The sequence below is a fragment of the Bombina bombina genome, chromosome 1 (genome assembly GCF_027579735.1).
Source record: "Bombina bombina isolate aBomBom1 chromosome 1, aBomBom1.pri, whole genome shotgun sequence".
Lineage (NCBI taxonomy): Eukaryota > Metazoa > Chordata > Amphibia > Anura > Bombinatoridae > Bombina > Bombina bombina.
Window position 1 is genome coordinate 1,362,494,929 of NC_069499.1, and position 22,957 is coordinate 1,362,517,885.

Consider the following 22,957-nt stretch of genomic DNA (forward strand, 5'->3'; position numbering starts at 1 on the left):
TCTTTCCAAAGGATTCTTAGGATTAGGACACAAGGAAGGGACAACAATTTCTCTACTAATGTTGTTAGAAGTCACAACCTTAGGTAAAAATTCAAATGAAGTCCGCAAAACCGCCTTATCCTGATGAAAAATCAAAAAAGTTGATTCACAAGAAAGAGCAGATAGCTCAGAAACTCTTTTAGCAGAAGAGATAGCCAAAAGGAACAACACTTTCCAAGAAAGTAGTTTAATATCCAAAGAATGCATAGGGTCAAAAGGAGGAGCCTGTAATGCCTTCAAAACCAAATTAAGACTCCAAGGAGGAGAAATTGATTTAATGACATGCTTAATACGAACTAAAGCCTGTACAAAACAGTGAATATCAGAAAGATTAGCAATCTTTCTGTAAAATAAAACAGAAAGAGCAGAGATTTGTCCCTTCAAGGAACTTGCAAACAAACCCCTATCCAAACCATCCTGGAGAAACTGTAAAATGTAGAATGCCAAGAGAATTTATCAGAAGAACACCATTAAATGTAAGTCTTCCAAACTCGATAAGTCTTCCTAGAGACAGATTTACAAGCTTGTAACATAGTATTAATTACTGAGTCAGAGAAACCTCTATGACTTAGTACTAAGCGTTCAATTTCCATACCTTCAAATTTAAAGATTTGAGATCCTGATGGAAAAACGGGCCTTGAGACAGTAGGTCCGGCCTTAACGGAAGTGGCCAAGGTTGGCAATTGGACATCCGAACAAGATCCGCATACCAAAAGCTGTGGGGCCATGCTGGAGCCACCAGCAACACAAATGATTGTTCCATGATGATCTTGGAGATCACTCTTGGAAGAAGAACTAGAGGCGGGAAGATATAAGCAGGTTGATAACACCAAGGAAGTGTCAGTGCATCTACTGCTTCCGCCTGAGAATCCCTGGACCTGGACAGGTATCTGGGACGTTTCTTGTTTAAATGAGAAGCCATCAGATCTATTTCTGGAAGACCCCACATCTGAACAATCTGAGAAAACACATCCGGATGGAGAGACCACTCCCCTGGATGTAAAGTCTGACGGCTGAGATAATCCGCCTCCCAATTGTCTACACCTGGGATATGCACCGCAGAGATTAGACAGGAGCTGGATTCCGCCCAAGCAAGTATCCGAGATACTTCTTTCATAGCTTGGGGACTGTGAGTCCCACCCTGATGATTGACATATGCCACCGTTGTGATATTGTCTGTCTGAAAACAAATGAACGGTTCTCTCTTCAACAGAGGCCAAAACTGAAGAGCTCTGAGAATTGCACGGAGTTCTAAAATATTGATTGGTAATCTCGCCTCTTGAGATTTCCAAACCCCTTGTGCCGTTAGAGATCCCCAGACAGCTCCCCAACCTGAAAGACTCGCATCTGTTGTGATCACAGTCCAGGTTGGCCGAACAAAAGAGGCCCCTTGAACTAAATGCTGGAGATTTAACCACCACGTCAGAGAGTGTCGAACATTGGGATTTAAGGATATTAATTGTGATATCTTTGTATAATCCCGGCACCATTGATTCAGCATGCAAAGCTGGAGAGGTCTCATGTGAAAACGAGCAAAAGGAATCGCGTCCGATGCTGCAGTCATGAGGCCTAAAACTTCCATGCACATAGCCACTGAAGGGAATGACTGAGACTGAAGGTGCTGACATGCTGCAACCAATTTCAAACGTCTCTTGTCTGTTAGAGACAGAGTCATGGACACTGAATCTATCTGGAAACCTAAAAAGGTGACCCTTGTCTGAGGAATCAAAAAACTTTTTGGTAAATTGATCCTCCAACCATGTTTTCGAAGAAACAACACTAGTCGATTCGTGTGAGATTCTGCAGAACGTAAAGACTGAGCTAGTACCAAGATACCGTCCAAATAAGGAAACAACGCAATACCCTGTTCTTCTCTGATTACAGAGAGTAGGGCACCCAGAACCTTTGAAAAGATCCTTGGAGCTGTTGCTAGGCCAAATGGAAGAGCAACAAATTGGTAATGCTTGTCTAGAAAAGAGAAACTGATAATGTTCTGGATGAATCAGAATATGAAGGTATGCATCCTGCAAGTCTATTGTAGACATATAATGTCCTTGCTGAACAAAAGGCAGAATAGTCCTTATAGTCACCATTTAGAAAGTTGGTACTCTTACATAACAATTCAAAATGTTCAGATCCAGAACTGGTCTGAATGAATTTTCTTTCTTTGGGACAATGAATAGATTTGAATAAAACCCCAGACCTTGTTCCTGAAAAGGAACCGGCATGATTACCCCTGAAACCTCCAGGTCTGAAACACACTTCAGGAAAGCCTGGGCTTTTACTGGATTCACTGGGATGCGTGATAGAAAAAATCTTCTCACAGGAGGTCTTACTCTGAATCCTATTCGGTACCCCTGAGAGACAATGCTCTAAATCCATTGATTTTGGACAGAATTTACCCAAACATCCTTGAAAAACCTTAATCTGCCCCTACCAGTTGAGCTGGAATGAGGGCCGCACCTTCATGCGGACTTAGGGGCTGACTTTGGTTTCTTAAAAGGCTTGGATTTATTCCAATTTGAGGAAGGCTTCCAATTGGAAACAGATTCCTTGGGGAAGGATTAGGTTTTTGTTCCTTATTTTGACGAAAGGAACGAAAACGATTAGAAGCCTTAGATTTACCCTTAGGTTTTTTATCCGGAGGCAAAAAAAAACCCTTCCCCCAGTAACAGTTGAAATAATAGAATCCAACTGAGAACCAAATAAATTATTACCTTGGAAAGAAAGAGATAATAATCTAGACTTAGATGTCATATCAGCATTCCAAGATTTAAGCCACAAAGCTCTTCTAGCTAAAATAGCTAAAGACATGAATCTAACATCAATTTTGATAATATCAAAAATAGCATCACAAATAAAATGATTAGCATGTTGTAGTAAACGAACAATGCTATATAAGTCAGAATCCAATTCTTATTGCGCTAAATTCTCCAACCAAAAAGTTGAAGCAGCTGCAAAGAAATTGCAGGCCTAAGAAGATGACCTGAATATAAATAGGCTTTCCTTAGATAAGATTCAAGCTTCCTATCTAAAGGATCTTTAAAGGAAGTACTATCTTCCATAGGAATGGTGGTTTGTTTAGCAAGAGTAGAAATAGCCCCATCAACTTTGGGGATCTTTTCCCAAAACTCTATTGAAATTGCAGGTAAAGGATACAATTTTTTAAACCTTGCAGAAGGATTAAAAGGAGTACCCGGCTTATTCCATTCCTTAGAAATCATATCAGAAATAGCATCAGGAATAGGAAAAACCTCTGGAGTAACCACAGGAGGTTTAAAAACAGAATTTAAACGTTTACTAGTTTTAATATCAAGAGGACTAGCTTCCTCAATATCCAAAGTAATTAACACTTCTTTTAACAAAGAACGCATATACTCCATTTTAAATAAATAAGTAGATTTGAAGTAGATTTGTCAGTGTCAATCTCTGAGGAAGGATCTTCTGAATCAGATAGATCCTCATCAGAGGAGGATAATTCATTATGTGGTCGGTCATTTGAAATTTCATCAACTTTATGAGAAGTTTTAAAAGACCTCTTACGCTTATTAGAAGGTGGAAATGCAGACAAAGCCTTCTGAATAGAATCCTTAACAAATTATTTCAAATTCATAGGTATATCATGTACATTAGAAGTTGAAGGAACTGCAACCGGCAATGTACTATTACTGATGGACACACTATCTGCATGTAAAAGTTTATCATGACAACTAATACAAATGACATTAGGAGATATAATCTCCACAATTTTACTACAAATGCATTTAGTTTTGGTAGAACCGATGTCAGGCAGCAATGTTCCAACAGATACTTCTGAGGCAGGATCAGATTGAGACATCTTGCAAAATGTAAAAGAAAAAACAACATATAAAGCAAAATTATCAATTAACTTATATGACAGTTTCAGGAATGGTAAAAAATGCAAATAGCATAGCCCTCTAGAAAAAGGCAAGAGGCAAAAGCAATGGGGCAATAAATAATGAAAAAAATTTGGCGGCAAGTATGACGCACAACGTAACTTAAATTTTTTTTGCCGCCAACCATGTCCGGAAATGACACACTCGCGTCACTAATGACCCAACCCTGTGTGAAACCTCTGCGTCAATTACGATGCCGGAAATGACGAACTAGCGTCAACGGACGTGCCTTTCGCACCAAAAAATTCTCGCGCCAAGAATGACGCAATAAAGTGTAGCATTTGGCGCACCCGCGAGCCTAAGTCAGCCCGCAATTTGAAACAAAGTAGTCAATTGAAAAAAAGACTAAAACCCAGGTAAGAAAAATATTTCTTAATATTAACTTCCCCAAATATGAAACTGACAATCTGCAAAAGGAAATACATGAACCTGACTCATGGCAAATATAAGTACAATACATATATTTAGAACTTTATATAAATGCATAAAGTGCCAAACCATAGCTGAGGTGTCTTAAGAAATAAAAACATACTTACCAAAAAAGACACCCATCCACATATAGCAGATAGCCAAACCAGTACTGAAACAGTTATCAGTAGAGGTAATGGTATATGAGAGTATATCGTCAATCTGAAAAGGGAGGTAGGAGATGAATCTCTACGACCGATAACAAAGAACCTATGAAAAAGACCCACGTTAGGAAAATCATTGCAATCAATAGGTGATATTCTCCACGTCCCTCTGACATTCGCTGTACTCTGAGAGGAATCAGGCTTCAAAATGCTGAGAAGCGCATGTCAACGTAGAAATCTTAGCACAAACTTACTTCACCACCTCCATAGGAGGCAAAGTTTGTAAAGCTGAATTGTGGGTGTGGTGAGGGGTGTATTTATAGGCATTTGGTTTGGGAAACTTTGCCCCTCCTGGTAGGATTGTATATCCCATACGTCACTATCTCATGGACTCTTGCCAATTACATAAAAGAAATGAATTTACCCTCTCACAGTGCAGCTACTATAAATTTTAATCTTCAGCTTTACTCAAAACATGTAGAAATTCTGTTGTAGATGAAAACAAAAAAAATGATTTGTTATAGTATGTCAGCTTGCTTGTTAACTGCATAACAGAAAATGTAAAAAAAGTATATTATGCATATGAAAGAACACTATTTAAATGTTAAAAATATTTATTTCATGAAAAAGGTTAAGTTAAAGTTGTTTATTATTATTTTGAAGCTAACGGCAAGTGTACCTGTAACTCGGCTTATTGCTCAGTGTCTGATAACCAGATATTTCACTGCTTTATTGGTAAGTATAAAACATTTTTTTTTTTCAATACAGGAACACACACACACACACACACATATATATATATATATATTTTTTTACACACACAGGTCCGTAAATGACAGAATTTATGCTTACCTGATAAATTATTTTCTTTCCTAGCATGGAGAGTCAACAAATCCATTCTAATTACTAGTGGGAATTCAACTCCTGGCCACCAGGAGGCGGCAAAGAACACCCCAGCAAAGCTTTAAGTATCCTCCCACAATCCCCCAGCCATTCAGTCGAAGGAATATGGAAAGAGAAGAGGACACAAAGGGTATAGAGGTGTCTGAAGTTTTAAAAAAAAAAAAGCTGTCTCAAAATTTAAATAAGGGTGGGTCGTGGACTCTCCATGCCAGGAAAGAAAAGAATTTATCAGGTAAACATAAATTTTGTTTTCTTTCCAATGGCATGGAAAGTCCACAAATCCATTCTAATTACTAGTGGGAACCAATACCCAAGCTAGAGGACATAGAATGGAAGGGAGGGAGAAAAAGACAGGCGTACCTAAACAGAAGGCACCACCGCTTGAAGAACTTTCCTCCCAAAAGAAGCCTCAGCAGAGGCAAAAACATAGAATTTGTAGAGTTTGGAAAAAGTATGCAACGAAGACCAAGTGGCCACCTTGCAGATTTATTCCACAGAAGCCTCATTTTTAAACGCCCAGGAAGAAGAGACAACCTAGTGGAAAGAGCCGTAATCCTCTCAGGAGGCTGTTGTCCAGCTGTCTCAGGCCAACCGAATGACACTTCTCAACCAAAAAGAAAGAGTAGTAGAAGTGGCCTTCTGGCCCTTACGTTTACCAGAAAACACAAAAAAATGGCTGAAGATTGTCGAAAATCCCTAGTTGCCTGCAGATAGAACTTCAAAGCATGCACGACATACAGGTTATGCTACAGACGTTCCTTGTGAGAAGAAGGATTAGGACAGAATGACGACAATTTCCTGATTGATATTGCAGTCCAAAACCACCTTAGGAAGAAAACCCAATTTGGTACGAAGGACCGCCTTATCCGCATGAAAAATAAGATAAGGGGGATCACAACTGTAGAGCCGAAAGCTCTGAGACTCTACAAGCAGAAGAAATAGCGAACAAAACCTTCCAAGACAATAACTTAATATCAACAGAGTGCATAGGCTTAAACAGAGACTGCTGCAGAACCCTAAGAACATGATTAAGGCTCCATGGAGGAGCAACAAACTTAAACACAGGCCTAATTCTGACCAAGGCCTAAACAAAAGATTGAACATCTGGTATGTCGGCCAGACGTTTATGCAAAAAAATCTAAAGGGCAGAGATCTGGCCCTTGAGTACTGACTGACAAGCCCTTCTCCATGCTCTCCTGAAGAAAAGACAAAATGCTGGGAACCCTCACCTCACTCCAAGGAAAACCCCTAGATTTGCACCAGTAAAGGTATTTACGCCACACCTTATGGTAAAACTTGCAAGTTACCGGCTTACAAGCCTGAATCATGGTATCAATAACCTTTTTGGAAAAACCTTGTCTAGACAAGACTAGGCATTCAATCTCCATGCAGTCAGCTTCAGAGAATCTAGGTTTGGATGTAGAAAAAGACCCTGAAGTAGAAGGTCCTTCCTCAGAGGAAATTTCAAAAACAGGTAGATTAGACCGAAGTCCCATGGAACCGCCAGAGCGTAGACCAGAGTTGCTTGCAGATCCCTTGATCTTGAGCCGTATTTTGGAAGTTTGGCGTTTAGACGAGACACCATCAGATCCAACTCCAGAACACACCACCTGAGGGTTATCATTGAGAATACTTCCTGATGAAGGGCCCACTCCCCTGGATGAAAAGTCTGCTAAGATAATCCGCTTCCCAGTTGTCCACCCCTGGGATGTGGATGGCAGAAATGTGAGACTCCGCCCACTGAAGAATGCGAGTCACCTTCCTCATAGCTAAGGAACTCTGTGTTCCTCCCTGGTGGATGATATACGCCACCAAAGTAAAGTTGTCCAATTGTAATCTGATAAACCGGATCAAACTCAGTTGAGGCCAAGCTATCAGTGCATTGAAGATTGCTCTCAACTCTAGGATATTTATTGGGAGGGCAGACTCCTCCTGAGTCTAAATTCCCTGAGCTCTTAAGGAACCCCAAACTGCTTCCCAGCCTAAAAGGCTGGCATACGTAGTCACAATCTCCCAAGATGGTCTCAGGAAGCATGTGCCCTGGGACAGATGGTCCTGAGAGAGCCACCAGGACAGGGAATCTCTCGGCCGGATGTCTTAGACTATCCTCTGAGAGAGTTCCGAGTGGTCTCCGTTCCATTCTCTGAGCATGCATAACTGTAGAGGTCTCAGATGGAAATGAGCAAAAGGAATAATGTCCATGGAAGCCACCATTAGACCAATAACTTCCATACAAAGTGCCACTGAGGGACGGACAGAGGACTGAAGAGAAAGACAGGCAGCAAGAAGTTTGGATTTTCTGGCCTCCGTTAAGAAAATCTTCCTGGTATCTGGCACCAAAGAACTCTTTTCCAGATTCACCTTCCAACCGTGAGAGCGGAGAATCAACAACAGAGAATCCGTATGGAATCTTGCTAAATGAAAAGATGGCGCTTGAACCAAGATATGCAGGTATGGTGCCATCATAATTCCTTGAGATCTGGCCACTGCCAGAAGAGCCCCTAAAACCCTTGTAAAGATTTGAGGGGCAGTGGGTAGGCCGATAGGTAAGGCTACAAATTGGAAGTGTTTGTCCAAAAAGGCAAACCGCAGAGAAATATGCCTCTGGGAGGACAAATTTGAATCCTATCCTGTATCCCTGGGAGACTACATCCACTGCCCAAGGATCGGGGACATCGCAAATCCAAGCCTGCTGAAAGAAGGAAAGCCTGCCCCCTACATGACCCGAGATTCGATCGGGGGCAGACCCTTCATGCTGATTTGTTCTCAGAGCAAGGCTTCTTGGATTGCTTACCCTTATTCCAAGGCTGGTTAGACCTCCATGAGGTTTTATAGTTTGTTCAGGTTTGGAAGAAGAGGATGATTTTTGTCCCTTGAAGTTGCGAAAGGGATGAAAATTAGAAGTTTGGAGACCCTTAGGTCTAACCTTCTTATCCTCTGGCAGAAAAGCTCCCTTTCCACCTGTGACCATGGAAATGATTTCAGCCAGACCAGAACCAAATAAAGTCTTACAATTAAAGGGAAGAGACAGAAGTTGACTTGGACACCACGTCAGCAGACCAAGACTTTAGCCACATAACTCTGCGAGATAGCATGGCAAAGCTATAAATCTTTGCACCCAAATGGACCACTTGCGTGCTGGCATCACAGATAAAGGTATTAGCCAGCTTTAAAGCCTTGATCCTGTGTCCTCCAAAATCAAATCCGATAAGGAGTCACACCAGTACAAAACCGCACCAGCGACCGCTGCAATACTAGCAACTGGTTGCCATTGTAGACCTTGGTGAAGAAACATCTTTCTTAAAGGGATAGGAAACCCCAACATTTTCTTTCATGATTTGGATAGAATATATAATTTTAAACAACTTTCCAATTTACTTCCATTATCAAATTTGCATCATTCTCATGTTATCCCATCCCTGAGATATAATGTCAGACATGCGATCTGGAACAGGAAATACTTTTACAGATTTGGGTTTGACAACAAAGACTCAACCTGTATCGAGGTAGCTTGCAATTGAGTCTGGACTCCATGAAATCTATCTCCGGCACTCCCCATCTGAGACAAATTTCCGCAAACACCTCGGGGTGAAGAAACCATTCCCCCGGATGGAAGGATTGTCTGCTGAGAAAGTCCACTTCCCAGTTGTCCACACCTGGAATGTGAATCTCTCAGAGCGAGCAGTCATGAGACTCCGCTCACTCCAGAATCCGAGACACCTCTCTCATCGCGAGGAAGCTCCTCGTAGCCCCCTGATGGTTGATGTAAACCACCGAGGTAATGTTGTCGGTCTGGAATCTGATTAAACTGACCGACTCCAGAGAAGACCATGCCTTCAGAGCATTATAAATTGCTCGTAGTTCTAGGATGTTGATCAGGAGAGACTCCTCCCTGGACCACTTTCCTTGTGCCATCCTGGCACCCCAAACCGCTCCCCATCCTGTCAGAGTGGCGTCCGTGGTCACAATCTCCCAGGACGATCTCAAGAAGGATGTCCCCATGGACAGTTGCTCCAGACAAATCCACCAAGAGAGGGAGTTCCGAGTCCGAGCATCCATGGATATCAGCTGTGATAGATCTGAATGATCGCCGTTCCACTGTCTCAACATGCACAATTGAGGAGGTCTGAGATGGAACCTGGCGAATGGGATGACATCTATGCTTGACACCATGAGACCTATCACCTCCATACATTGAGCCACCGACGGGCTTGTGGAGGACTGAAGGGCAAGACAGGTGGACGCAAGCTTCCTGCGCTGTGAGAAATATCTTCATGGACATAGAGTCTATTACCGTGTCCAGGAACTCCACCCTGTTGCTTGGAACCAGGGAACTCTTTCCTGCATTGAGCTTCCAACCGTGAGATTGGAGCAAAAGAAGAGCCCTCGAATGATCCTCTGTGAGGCCGAGTGACGGCGCCTGAACTAGGATGTTGTCCAGGTAAGGCGCCACTGCAATGCCCCTGGATCTGGCCACTGCAAGCAGCGCCCCCAGAACCTTCGTGAAGACTCTCGGGGCCGTCGCCAGACCAAAAGGAAGGGCCACAAACTGGAAGTGTTGGTCCAGAAACGCAAATCTTACGAACCTGAAGTGGTCCCTGGGAATTGGCACATGAAGGTAAGCGTCCTTCAAGTCTACAGATGTCATGAACGGTCCCTCTTGAACTAGGGGCAGAATAGATCTGATCATTTCCATTTTGAACGATGGAACACTCAGAAACTTGTTTAAACACTTTAGGTCCAGAATCGGGCGGAACGTGCCCTCCTTCTTTGGAACCACAAAAAGGTTGGAATAGTACCCTAGACCCCTTTCTGCTAGGGGTACTGGTACGATAACCCCGAGAGATGCGAGATCTCACACACACTCTAGAAAGGCCTCTCTCTTCTCTGGTCTTGAAGGCAGGTTTGACAGGAGGAACCTGCCCTCGGGCAGATGGGATCTGAACCCTATCCTTTAACCCTGGGAGACCACTCTAGAACCAAAGGGTCCTGAACGTCCTGCAACCATGCGTCTAAGAATAGAGATAATCTGCCCCCTACGTGATCCGGAGACCGGTCGGGGGCCGCCCCTTCATGCCGATTTTGTCTCGGCAGGCTTTTTGCTCTGCTTAGACTTGTTCCAAGATTGATGGAAACAAGAAATCAAAACAAAAGCAGTTCTTGATGGAGGTGCGCCTAAGGTGACGTAAACGAAAGTCAGTGCAAACAATCCGATGTGAGGCCGCTCTTCTTTATCGTATGTCAACGGTTAGAAAATCTGTAGTGGGAAAACAGGAAGGCGCCAATAGGGTGATAACGTTTGAGACCCTAACAGGTAAGTATGAGAAAAAAGGGTACTCACAAGTAGGGCGGCACTTAGACGTGCCAAACCAAGCAGACCGGGACCTCAGCGTCGCCCGGAAGACTCAATAAGGCAACAACCAATCGTCAGGCCGGACCAAATTCCGTGTGGCCAGTCAGGAACACTGGATGCTGCCACACCTCTCTCTTCGTATGCCGATTCCAAACACTGGCAAGAGGATAGGAGATAGGGATATCACGTGTGAAGCTCTCCCGATTACCGAGAGTTTAGTTACCACACGCCAACAAACTGGATAACGAACTGGATAGAGGAAGGAGCAAACTCCAGCAAAGTTACTTAAACAAATTTATTAAAAAGTTTAAAAACAATGCATAAAAGCAACGCGTTTCTCGGCTACACAGAGCCGTTTCATCAGGCTGTTATACATATTCTAAAATGCCTACTGCTTTAAACACTTCCTCTAACCAATCAAAACCATTGAAATTTACACACCCCTCCCCACCTCAGCGTGCGTGTCAATCTCAGCTGATATGGAGAGTGTATGGAATCATAAGCGTGCCACTTGATATTGGCGATTTTAATATCGTCTTACAGATAGTGTCTGTTCTAGTTAGACACTATATTAATGGTCTCATCACTATTATGAGCACATACAATTAAAGCAATGTGAGTAAACAGAATAAATAAGTAAATTTGGGCTTTCATTTCAGGCTTAGATACACATTACACATTAGCTTTTTATCGAAACTGAACTGACATGAAATGTTACTCCTTATTACAGACTTGCAAATCAAACTGTTTGTATAGTTCGCCAATATAATACACAATAATTACTCAATCCTAACAAAAATTAATCTAAACCAAACAAATACACAATAATAGATAAAAAATATATATATATATATATATATACCCTATACACCATACATAACTAAAATTACACTATAGGAAAAAACTAATTAGCTATCGAAAGCTGCCAGATCAATATTGGCATTGAGACCTGATGGATTTAGAGTCTGAAGCCTATAAATCCAAAAAGTCTCTCTCTGTCTAAGTCTATAGAAACGATTGTAAAAGTCTGATCTTGGAATATGTTCAATGGGAGTTATTTGTAAACAATGTAGGTTACCACTATGTTTGGTGTTACAGTGTCGCGGTACACTATGTAATTTGTAGTTCTTTTTAATGTTTCTAAAATGTTCAGACCATCTGATGCTCAAACGTCTACAGGTGCGCCCTATGTATTGCAGCCCACAAATACAGGACAGTAAATAAATCACATAATTCGATGCGCATGTCATCCGATCGCTCATTTTATAAGTTTTAGAAGTCGTATTTGATTTAAAGGTATCTACGTTATGTGTTATATAGTGACACATTTTGCATTTCTTGTGATTACATTTGAAACTACCCTTTCTTTGTATTTTGCAAATGGTGTCATTAGTGATATTGTTACTGATCAAGTTGGTCCTGTTTTTAACCACTTTACTAGGTGCCAAAATTCTTTTCAAATTGGGTGCTCTTTTGTAAATAATAGTGGGTTTATTGTCTAGTAGTGGGCCTAAAATAGGATCTTTTAGTAGAATTTTCCAGTGTTTCATAATACTCCTTTTAATTATGCTATGATTGCAATTGTATTCAGTGATGAACTTAGTCCTATTACCCATGCCTACCTGAGTATGTGTGTCTACTATCTTTTTCTCAAAATATTTTTTTCTGTCATCATTTTTTGCCCTATTAAAGGCACTGGTGATGATGTGTGCTGGATATTTTTTCTCTTCAAATCTATCTTTGAGGATTTTACTTTGCATCTCATAGTCTATTAGACTGCTACAGTTCCGGCGAACTCGCTTGAACTGCCCATATGGTACATTTCTTTTCCAAGGTAGGTAATGATTGCTTGTGAAGTCTAAATAACTGTTGCAATCAACCTGCTTAAAGTGAGTACTAGTCGAAATCCTCCCCTCCGTGAAACTTAACTCTAAGTCTAGAAAAACCACAGTCTTAGAATCTATTGTGCTAGTGAATTTCAAGCCCTTGTTGTTACTATTCAAATGACTCACAAAGTCTTCGGCCAACAGTCTATCACCTTTCCACACCACAACCAGATCGTCTATGTATCTGCCATAGTACACCAGGTTCGCCCCAAACGCAGAGTTGTATACATATTGTTGTTCAAATGATCCCATAAAAAGATTGGCGTAACTTGGGGCGAACCTGGTGCCCATGGCCGTCCCTTTTGTTTGGAGGTAGTAATCATCGATGAGCGGCCTCACATCGGATTGTTTGCACTGACTTTCGTTTACGTCACCTTAGGCGCACCTCCATCAAGAACTGCTTTTGTTTTGATTTCTTGTTTCCATCAAGTGTCGCTGTCTCCAGCTCGAGGTTGCTGCCAGGTCTCCTATTAAAGACTTTACTTTTGATAAGTATATTTGTATATTTGATAAGGACTCATCTACCTTAAAAATAGCTTAATAATATCATTAACCATTTGCCTAAAATCGTGTGCTTAAAACCATTAGCATATCTGGGCCTAGTTCCGTTGGAGGGCTTTGCACCAACTTGGGGCTATTTTCCCTGTGTATTATGATATAGTTATAATTTTGTTATCACTATTATGTTTTTTGGCTTATTATGAATCACGTATATTTAGTTGGACTTTCTAACGTTTAACCTAAACGGGTGTCCATTGTTATAGTACACTTAGTGTAGGAATATATAGTAGACGTTCACAGTTACAGAGTCATGATTGTAGTTCTAATCTGCTAAATATTTTGAGGGCAAGTTTATTTTGAATTTATCACATAGCTATATTATCTATGATTATACTATAGCAAGCACTGACTATTCCAAATAATTTAAGGCATATCTCAGATTAGTATTATTTTTTTTAATGTATTGAGGTACACCTCCCACTTATATATTTTAAGTTGGTTTATTTAGTTATCACTATACACATTATTTTCATACCTTTTGATAACACTAGAAGTGACTTGATATTTATTATTTTTTATATCATTCAAGATCTTTCTATATGATTTTCACTTTTTTGGATAGATCACATCATATACATTTTTGGTTTATTTGAGATTGAGCACATAGGATTTGATTTACATATTCTTACATATTCTTACATTACCAACACATACACTTGTATCTATAGCCTCATTATGTTGTCTATTAACGAAAGACAAAATAAGAGGTTATTATTAGTTTCACATGTGGGTTCCATTGGGGTGGCCCCGAGTGAAGATGTTGCAATTGAAAATATGCCCATTCATACTTTGTTTGCTAAATTAGAGGATTTAACTAATGATGAATGTAGACACTGGTTGGATGCAGAAATGCTCCAAAAATACGTAGATTCAAATTTAGTTCCGAGAGGCCTCAGAGTCTTTAAAAGTTGTTCTTTTAAGGATGATCAGTCCCTTAATACCAAGTGGGATGAAACACTGACCATGTGTTCCGTGACTTTAATGAAAATTTTGATTACATATCGCAAGTCTTTAGTGGACACTATTTCTAAGGAAATAGAAATTGTCCAACAAAGCCTTGAGAAATTCAAAAACACAAAACAATACGAAGAACTCAATTATTTAGTTTTGCAAAAAACTGAGAGCTATCAAAAAGAATTGATGGAGATTAAAAATCGGAAATTAGCTAGAGACACTGAAGATTATCTGAAAGGTGAAGTATATACATATAATAAAAAGAAAGTACAGATAGAAACATCTAATGTGATAAACCATATAGATGAGGGACAGAAGATGAATATAGGTACTATGGGCACTGCCTCATTTACACCCAATACACAACAGGAAGATAGGTGGACGATAGTGAACCATCACAAAAATAGGAATAGAAATAAAAACAAAAATCACTATCAAAACAATTCTAATAATTGGCATAATAACAACAGACAATCAATACCCCACCAGGATAGGGACTATAGACCCATCCAACATTATCAACACAGATTCCCAGATTATTCTCATCAGACATACCAGCAAAATTGGTCCCAGAATAGACCTTCTTATTCTGCCCCATATGGGCAGAATAAGGATATAAGATACCATCAACAACAATTTAATAGGGCAAATAACCCTTTTGAACAGTCTAATCGATATAAAACCCATGATAATGAACAATTGTATAACACGAAGTTCACTCCCAAAAACCAACAAATCCATCTAAGATCTAGATTAGCGGAGAATAACTCTGAATCCCCTCAAGACAGGAGAGATTATGATTTTATTGAAGCAAGCACCTCTAATAGGTTCCAAGCTTTCAACAATTTAGATCCACATGAATATGACACAAGATCTTTTGATAACAGTGAAGCTAACAACATACCACAATCTGCAACTTCACAACAACTTTTTTTAGATCAACGTCCCAGACCACCAGTCTGGAAACAAAAAAAGATCGCGAGCTACCTAGAGCCTGTAGTCAGCCTGACTCCCTCATACAAAGGAAAAAGACCTCACATAAACGAGGATGCAGAGGAAGAAACACAGCCCTCAAAAAGGCACGACTACAGACCCTAGGTAAAGGGATCTATAATTTATCTTCCCATTCGTTGACCAACGATGAGATTAGGGTTCTAGGTAAGGGGCTTTCCTTTAGCCCGTCAAATGCACATAACATGTTTTCACTTTTTGTTGACCTGAATAGGTTCACACAAAAACTCTCGATGCAGAAATATTTTGCAGAAAAGAGAAATAAAGATGATGGGAATAGACCAATTTTGACAGATTCAATGGATTCTAGGCTTAATAATCAGATAACTCCGGTGTATGAACCTGACTCTCTACTTGATCAATTATGTGAAGGCTTTGTACATACAGGTTTGAGGAACAAATCCAATTTTACCCCAAAACTAGCCAATAATGCTCATATAGAGATTTTCAGGCAGCTGGTGAGTGATGAATTTGATCAATTACCGAAGGGTATCAATGGTAAAGGGAATTTGTTTGGGAATGAGAAACGTGCCCTAGAAATGTTAAAAAAGAATAAATCCATAGTGATTAGACAAGCCGATAAAGGCGGAGGGATTGTCATTCAGGACCTTGAGGACTACCTTATTGAGTCCGATAGGATCCTGAATGACAAAAATTATTATACCAAAATGACTTTTGATCCGACCTCCAAATTTTTAGCGACTTTAAAGGATTTAGTAGAAGGTGCTTTTAAAGAAGGAATTGTCACCAAAAAAGAAAAAGATTATCTTATTCCAATAGAGCCAAATCGTGCATTTTACTATCATCTACCGAAGCTGCACAAAGACCCAAAATGCCCTCCGGGCCGCCCGATAATATCGGGAATAGGCAGCCTGACAGACAATGCATCTTCATATGTCGATTTCTTTCTGCAAAAATATGTCGTTGGTCTTGAATCTTATATACGAGACTCTTCAGACCTTATAAACAAACTTGAACAGATTAATATTACACAAGACCTCACTTGGATCACTTGTGATGTCCAAGCCCTCTATTCGAATATATCACATAGTCTCGGACTACAAGCGATTTCAAGCTATTTAGAAACAGACATTTATTTACCAGATACACAGAAAGATTTCATCTTGTCATTGATCTCATTTATCCTACACCACAACTATTTCGTCTATCAGGATGATTACTACCTCCAAACAAAAGGGACGGCCATGGGCACCAGGTTCGCCCCAAGTTACGCCAATCTTTTTATGGGATCATTTGAACAACAATATGTATACAACTCTGCGTTTGGGGCGAACCTGGTGTACTATGGCAGATACATAGACGATCTGGTTGTGGTGTGGAAAGGTGATAGACTGTTGGCCGAAGACTTTGTGAGTCATTTGAATAGTAACAACAAGGGCTTGAAATTCACTAGCACAATAGATTCTAAGACTGTGGTTTTTCTAGACTTAGAGTTAAGTTTCACGGAGGGGAGGATTTCGACTAGTACTCACTTTAAGCAGGTTGATTGCAACAGTTATTTAGACTTCACAAGCAATCATTACCTACCTTGGAAAAGAAATGTACCATATGGGCAGTTCAAGCGAGTTCGCCGGAACTGTAGCAGTCTAATAGACTATGAGATGCAAAGTAAAATCCTCAAAGATAGATTTGAAGAGAAAAAATATCCAGCACACATCATCACCAGTGCCTTTAATAGGGCAAAAAATGATGACAGAAAAAAATATTTTGAGAAAAAGATAGTAGACACACATACTCAGGTAGGCATGGGTAATAGGACTAAGTTCATCACTGAATACAATTGCAATCATAGCATAATTAAAAGGAGTATTATGAAACACTGGAAAATTCTACTAAAAGATCCTATTTTAGGCCCACTACTAGACAATAAACCCACTATTATTTACAAAAGAGCACCCAATTTGAAAAGAATTTTGGCACCTAGTAAAGTGGTTAAAAACAGGACCAACTTGATCAGTAACAATATCACTAATGACACCATTTGCAAAATACAAAGAAAGGGTAGTTTCAAATGTAATCACAAGAAATGCAAAATGTGTCACTATATAACACATAACGTAGATACCTTTAAATCAAATACGACTTCTAAAACTTATAAAATGAGCGATCGGATGACATGCGCATCGAATTATGTGATTTATTTACTGTCCTGTATTTGTGGGCTGCAATACATAGGGCGCACCTGTAGACGTTTGAGCATCAGATGGTCTGAACATTTTAGAAACATTAAAAAGAACTACAAATTACATAGTGTACCGCGACACTGTAACACCAAACATAGTGGTAACCTACATTGTTTACAAATAACTCCCATTGAACATATTCCAAGATCAGACTTTTACAATCGTTTCTATAGACTTAGACAGAGAGAGACTTTTTGGATTTATAGGCTTCAGACTCTAAATCCATCAGGTCTCAATGCCAATATTGATCTGGCAGCTTTCGATAGCTAATTAGTTTTTTCCTATAGTGTAATTTTAGTTATGTATGGTGTATAGGGTATATATATATATATATATATATTTTTTATCTATTATTGTGTATTTGTTTGGTTTAGATTAATTTTTGTTAGGATTGAGTAATTATTGTGTATTATATTGGCGAACTATACAAACAGTTTGATTTGCAAGTCTGTAATAAGGAGTAACATTTCATGTCAGTTCAGTTTCGATAAAAAGCTAATGTGTAATGTGTATCTAAGCCTGAAATGAAAGCCCAAATTTACTTATTTATTCTGTTTACTCACATTGCTTTAATTGTATGTGCTCATAATAGTGATGAGACCATTAATATAGTGTCTAACTAGAACAGACACTATCTGTAAGACGATATTAAAATCGCCAATATCAAGTGGCACGCTTATGATTCCATACACTCTCCATATCAGCTGAGATTGACACGCACGCTGAGGTGGGGAGGGGTGTGTAAATTTCAATGGTTTTGATTGGTTAGAGGAAGTGTTTAAAGCAGTAGGCATTTTAGAATATGTATAACAGCCTGATGAAACGGCTCTGTGTAGCCGAGAAACGCGTTGCTTTTATGCATTGTTTTTAAACTTTTTAATAAATTTGTTTAAGTAACTTTGCTGGAGTTTGCTCCTTCCTCTATCCAGTTCGTTATCCAGTTTGTTGGCGTGTGGTAACTAAACTCTCGGTAATCGGGAGAGCTTCACACGTGATATCCCTATCTCCTATCCTCTTGCCAGTGTTTGGAATCGGCATACGAAGAGAGAGGTGTGGCAGCATCCAGTGTTCCTGACTGGCCACACGGAATTTGGTCCGGCCTGACGATTGGTTGTTGCCTTATTGAGTCTTCCGGGCGACGCTGAGGTCCCGGTCTGCTTGGTTTGGCACGTCTAAGTGCCGCCCTACTTGTGAGTACCCTTTTTTCTCATACTTACCTGTTAGGGTCTCAAACGTTATCACCCTATTGGCGCCTTCCTGTTTTCCCACTACAGTTGTTCCAAGATTGAGCCGGCTTCCAAGATCCCTTGGACTGGTCCGCTTTTGCGGCGGGTTGCTGGCGCTGGGCCTTGTCCGCACGAAAGGGACGAAAAGTAGATCCTTTAGGCTTAGGCTTCTTATCCTGCGGTAGGAAAGCTCCCTTGCCTCCCGTAACCATGGATATAATCAAATCCAATCCTGGAACAAACAGGATCTTTCCTTGAAAAGGCAAGGACAACAGCCTCGCATTAGAGGTCATGTCCGCAGACCAAGATATTAGCCACAGAGCCCTGCGCGCTAAAACAGAAAGACCTGACACCTTAGCATTTAGGCAAATAATTTGCATATTGGCATCACAGATGAAAGAATTGACGATCTTCAGTGCCTTAATCTTCTCCTGTATCTCGTTGATGGATGTCTCCCCCTCGACCATTTCATACAGGGATTCACACCAATATGTTGCAGCTCCAGCAATCTCCGCAATGGCCGCTACTGGCTGGAAAACAAACCCTGTGTGCTGAAACATCTTACTCAACATGTTTTCCAGCTTTTATCCATGGGCTCTTTAAACGACAAACTATCCTCAAAGGGAATAGTCGTCTGCTTCGCGAGCGTAGAGATAGCCCCATACACCTTAGGGATGGTCCCCCACAGCTCAAGCTGAGAGTCCGGAATGGGGAACAGTTTTTAAAAGGAAGAAGAAGGGGAAAAGGAAGAACCTAATCACTCCTATTCGTTCTTAATAATATTAGCCATCTTAACGGGAACAGGCAAAGACTGAGGAACTACCCTGTCCTCGTATACCTTGTCAAGCTTAGGAATCGCAGGTTTCTCCGGTATCTTAGGTTCCAGAACCTCCAGAGTAGCAAGCACCTGCCATAGTAGCGCAAATTCTCGATCCTAAACCTATAACCAGGCTCCTCCGCCGTTGGAGGTTTAGATGACATGGACTCCGACCCAGAAGAGGCCTCCTCCGCAGAGTCGGAGTGGGCCTCGTCATCGTATAGAGCCTCTGGATCTCCCATCAGCGAGGACAAACCCTGGGCCGGGTCGCTATGATAAACCCTACGCTTGCACTTAGCAGAACGTGGTAAGGCATGGATCACTTTCAAAACCGCCAATTCCAGTTGGTCCGCAAAGTCTGACCGCCAACGAATCTCTCCAGAAGGAGTAACGGTTGGACCCCGGGGGCGCTGCATGTGCAATCGGAGATGAATGTAGGGAATGCACCTCCCGGGACGAAGAAACCTCAGAGGTGGACGGCTCAGTAGTACTAGACATCCGTTCACATTTAGATGTTGTAACTTTATCAAGGCATGTGGAACATAGTTGAGCAGGCTTATCTACCAGAACCTCCTCACAATAAACACAAGAATGAGACTTTATTAAAGAAGGAGAGCCTTCCAACATGTCAGATTCCTCCATCGCTTGCGCGCTTGGTTAGACTAACTTTATTTATTAAAAAGGCACATTTATACCAACAATGGCCGGGGCACTCACCACCTCCTAAGACCCGGACTACAGAAACCGCTACGTCTCCTGCGCCACAGATCAATGGCAAGGATAGATAGCCACACCCAATCACATGGAATGCCTGGCAGAACCGCCCTTGCACTAGGGAAAAACGCGCCAAAAAATGGCTGTGCAAAGTTTCTGCAAGTAACCTGAAAGTTCCACACATTGCTAGAGCCTCATCTCGCACATAACGCAGCAATGACACAATAAACAATATCATGTATAACCCCCCCTGTTCAATAATTCCCCTTCCAGGAATATTAACCCTTGATTCTGTAAAGATAAAAAGGCACCACACTGTGACCCTGTCTTCTATGTTATCATTATTAATAAAAAATGAAACAATCTTACCAGAATCTACGCCGAGGAACAGGAACACGGCCCTTCAAGTGTGACAGGTTAGTAGCTTCGCTCCTAAAATGGACTTGAGTGAAGAAAGCAGGCAGCGAATCTCGTCAACGCTGATTGCTTATGGAGCTATGAGTCGGGATGGTTTGGCAGAAAGACTCTATCTGCATCTCCGGACTCTAACTTTCGCCCAGGCTCTCACTGAGAGGCTGACAAGACTACTTAAAACTCCAGTCCCACTGCGAATAGTACTACCCTCCATAAGAAACTACTCCGAAACTCTGGCACTCTTCTGCCATCCTCCTGTGACGAAAGGCAAAGAATGACTGGGGGATGAGGGAAGTGGGGCAGGTATTTAAGCCTTTGTCTGGGGTGTCTTTGCCTCCTCCTGGTGGCCAGGTTCTTAATTCCCAATAGTAATGAATCAAGCCGTGGACTCTCCTCCCCTTTAGATGGAAACGCCTACCTCTTGGAGAGTGTTCTTCACTTGGCTGGATGTTGTGAAGGGATTTTTCTTTACCGTGGAAAGGATCCACGGTTGTTTTCCATGGACGTCCAGGCCTTTTTGTGTTGAAGGAACTAACCATTACGTTCTTTTTTTCTTAGAATGTACCAAACTGTTGATTTGGCCACTCCTAATGTTCCTGCTATCTCTCTGATGGATTTGTTTTTTTTGCAGCCTAAGGATGGCCTGTTTCACTAGCATTGAGAGCTCCTTTGAACGCATGTTGTAGGTTCACAGCAACAGCTTCCAAATGTGAATGCCACACCTGGAATCAACTCCAGACCTGCTTAATTTATTATGAAATAATGAATGAATGGCCCACACCTGCCCATGAAACAGCTTTTGAGTCATTTATCGAATTACTTTTGGTCCCTTGAAAAAGAGGGGGCTACAATTCCTAAACCCTTTTTCCAATTTGGATGTGAATAATCTCAAATTAAAGCTGAGAGACAGCACTTTAAGCCCATATTCATTATTTAACAGTAACTTGAATTTACTTTGGTAAACAGACAAAATAAAACGTGTGTCAGTGGCCAATTATTTACAGATCTAACTGTATGTGTGTGTATATATATATATATATATATATATATATATATATATACATATATACATACAGTATATATATATATATATATATATATATATATATATATATATATATATATATATATATATATATATATATATATATATTTATTATATATATATATAAAATTATTTTTTTAAATGGACATTCCAGCCAAAATTGGAATCCACATGGATGCATTTCAGTTTTGAGTAGAATCATTTTTGTAATAAACATGTATTAGCAAACATACTTCTAATAAAAACTTTAGCTGTTTAAAAGGTGTATTTAAGTATGCACCGTGCACCAGCATTTTAAACACAGCACTTGATAGGAGAGCCTAAGGTGCTTGTACCATCTTGTAATGACTCAGTTTGATAATTGCTGATATGATGCAAGCCCCACTGGTAGTCTGAGCAGCTGCAGTATTTAAAATGCGTGTGCACTGAGAATATCTAGCTATGCTTCACATGCATGTGCAGAGAAACATGTTAACTCTAATACAGTGATAAGTTTTATTACAAGCATTCTTGCCAATACATGTATATTACTAATATGCTTATTTTCAAAGATTAATTAATCTATGTGCAGTTCTGTTTTGACTGGAATGTCCCTAAGTGCCAATAATATTAAATATGAAATTAAAAAAGCAAAACAAGAAACTTTTTGCTTGATGCAGATGTACAGGAAAGTAACTTTAGGCATTTATGCAGAAAGGATATTTGGACTGTCCTCTTCCCCCTAGCCTCCTTGCCTTGATGTTTGGAAATATCTCCCTTATAATTTTACCAAAATTGGCCACACTGAGAGGCCGCCCACAGAGATTGTCGCAGTATCGCCTGTGAAGACAAGACAGAAATTGAGATATTTATATTCCTGTTTTATAACAAAATTCCTGTCATCAGTCTGCAGCATCAGTTATGTGAGACAACTTTACTGAAATACACATTTTTACTGTTCTGCAGATTAACTGTATTAGACTTAGCAGCTTGTTTAACTGTATTATAAGATCAATGGGCAAGATAAAAGACAGCCTTTTGGACCAATTCTCATACCATACCACAAGTCTCAAAGCTCATAGTACACAACCATTAAGTTGTGATGTCACCCCATGCCCATCCTAGAAAATAGCACTGCAACACCCACTGATCTACTTACTTGTATGCATTGTACACATCCTGTTTGGGTAAACATGTGTCTGTGTGTTCTTCCAGGTGGTTACGGATCCAAGTGCAGGCATGCATATGCTCTGCTGTGCTCACACATCCTAGGTCCAGGTTACTGTAATAGAATGAGAATATGGTTACATTGAATGTGTGTTTCCCCATATACATAATCCCTTCTTGCTGGCTTCATTTAAC

At 40.5% G+C, this 22,957-nt stretch overlaps 1 protein-coding gene across 1 annotated transcript in view; it reads right to left on the bottom strand.

Annotated features, from left to right (window-relative positions):
• RFX5 (regulatory factor X5) overlaps positions 1-22,957 on the bottom strand; it is a 496,889-nt gene that overhangs the window by 109,274 nt on the left and 364,658 nt on the right. Inside the window, exons 6-7 of the mRNA XM_053703857.1 lie at positions 22,755-22,877; positions 22,319-22,435 (exon numbers count right to left, since the gene is read on the bottom strand). Of these exons, the coding sequence (XP_053559832.1) occupies positions 22,319-22,435; positions 22,755-22,877 (240 nt within the window). The remainder of the gene's footprint in view (positions 1-22,318; positions 22,436-22,754; positions 22,878-22,957) is intronic.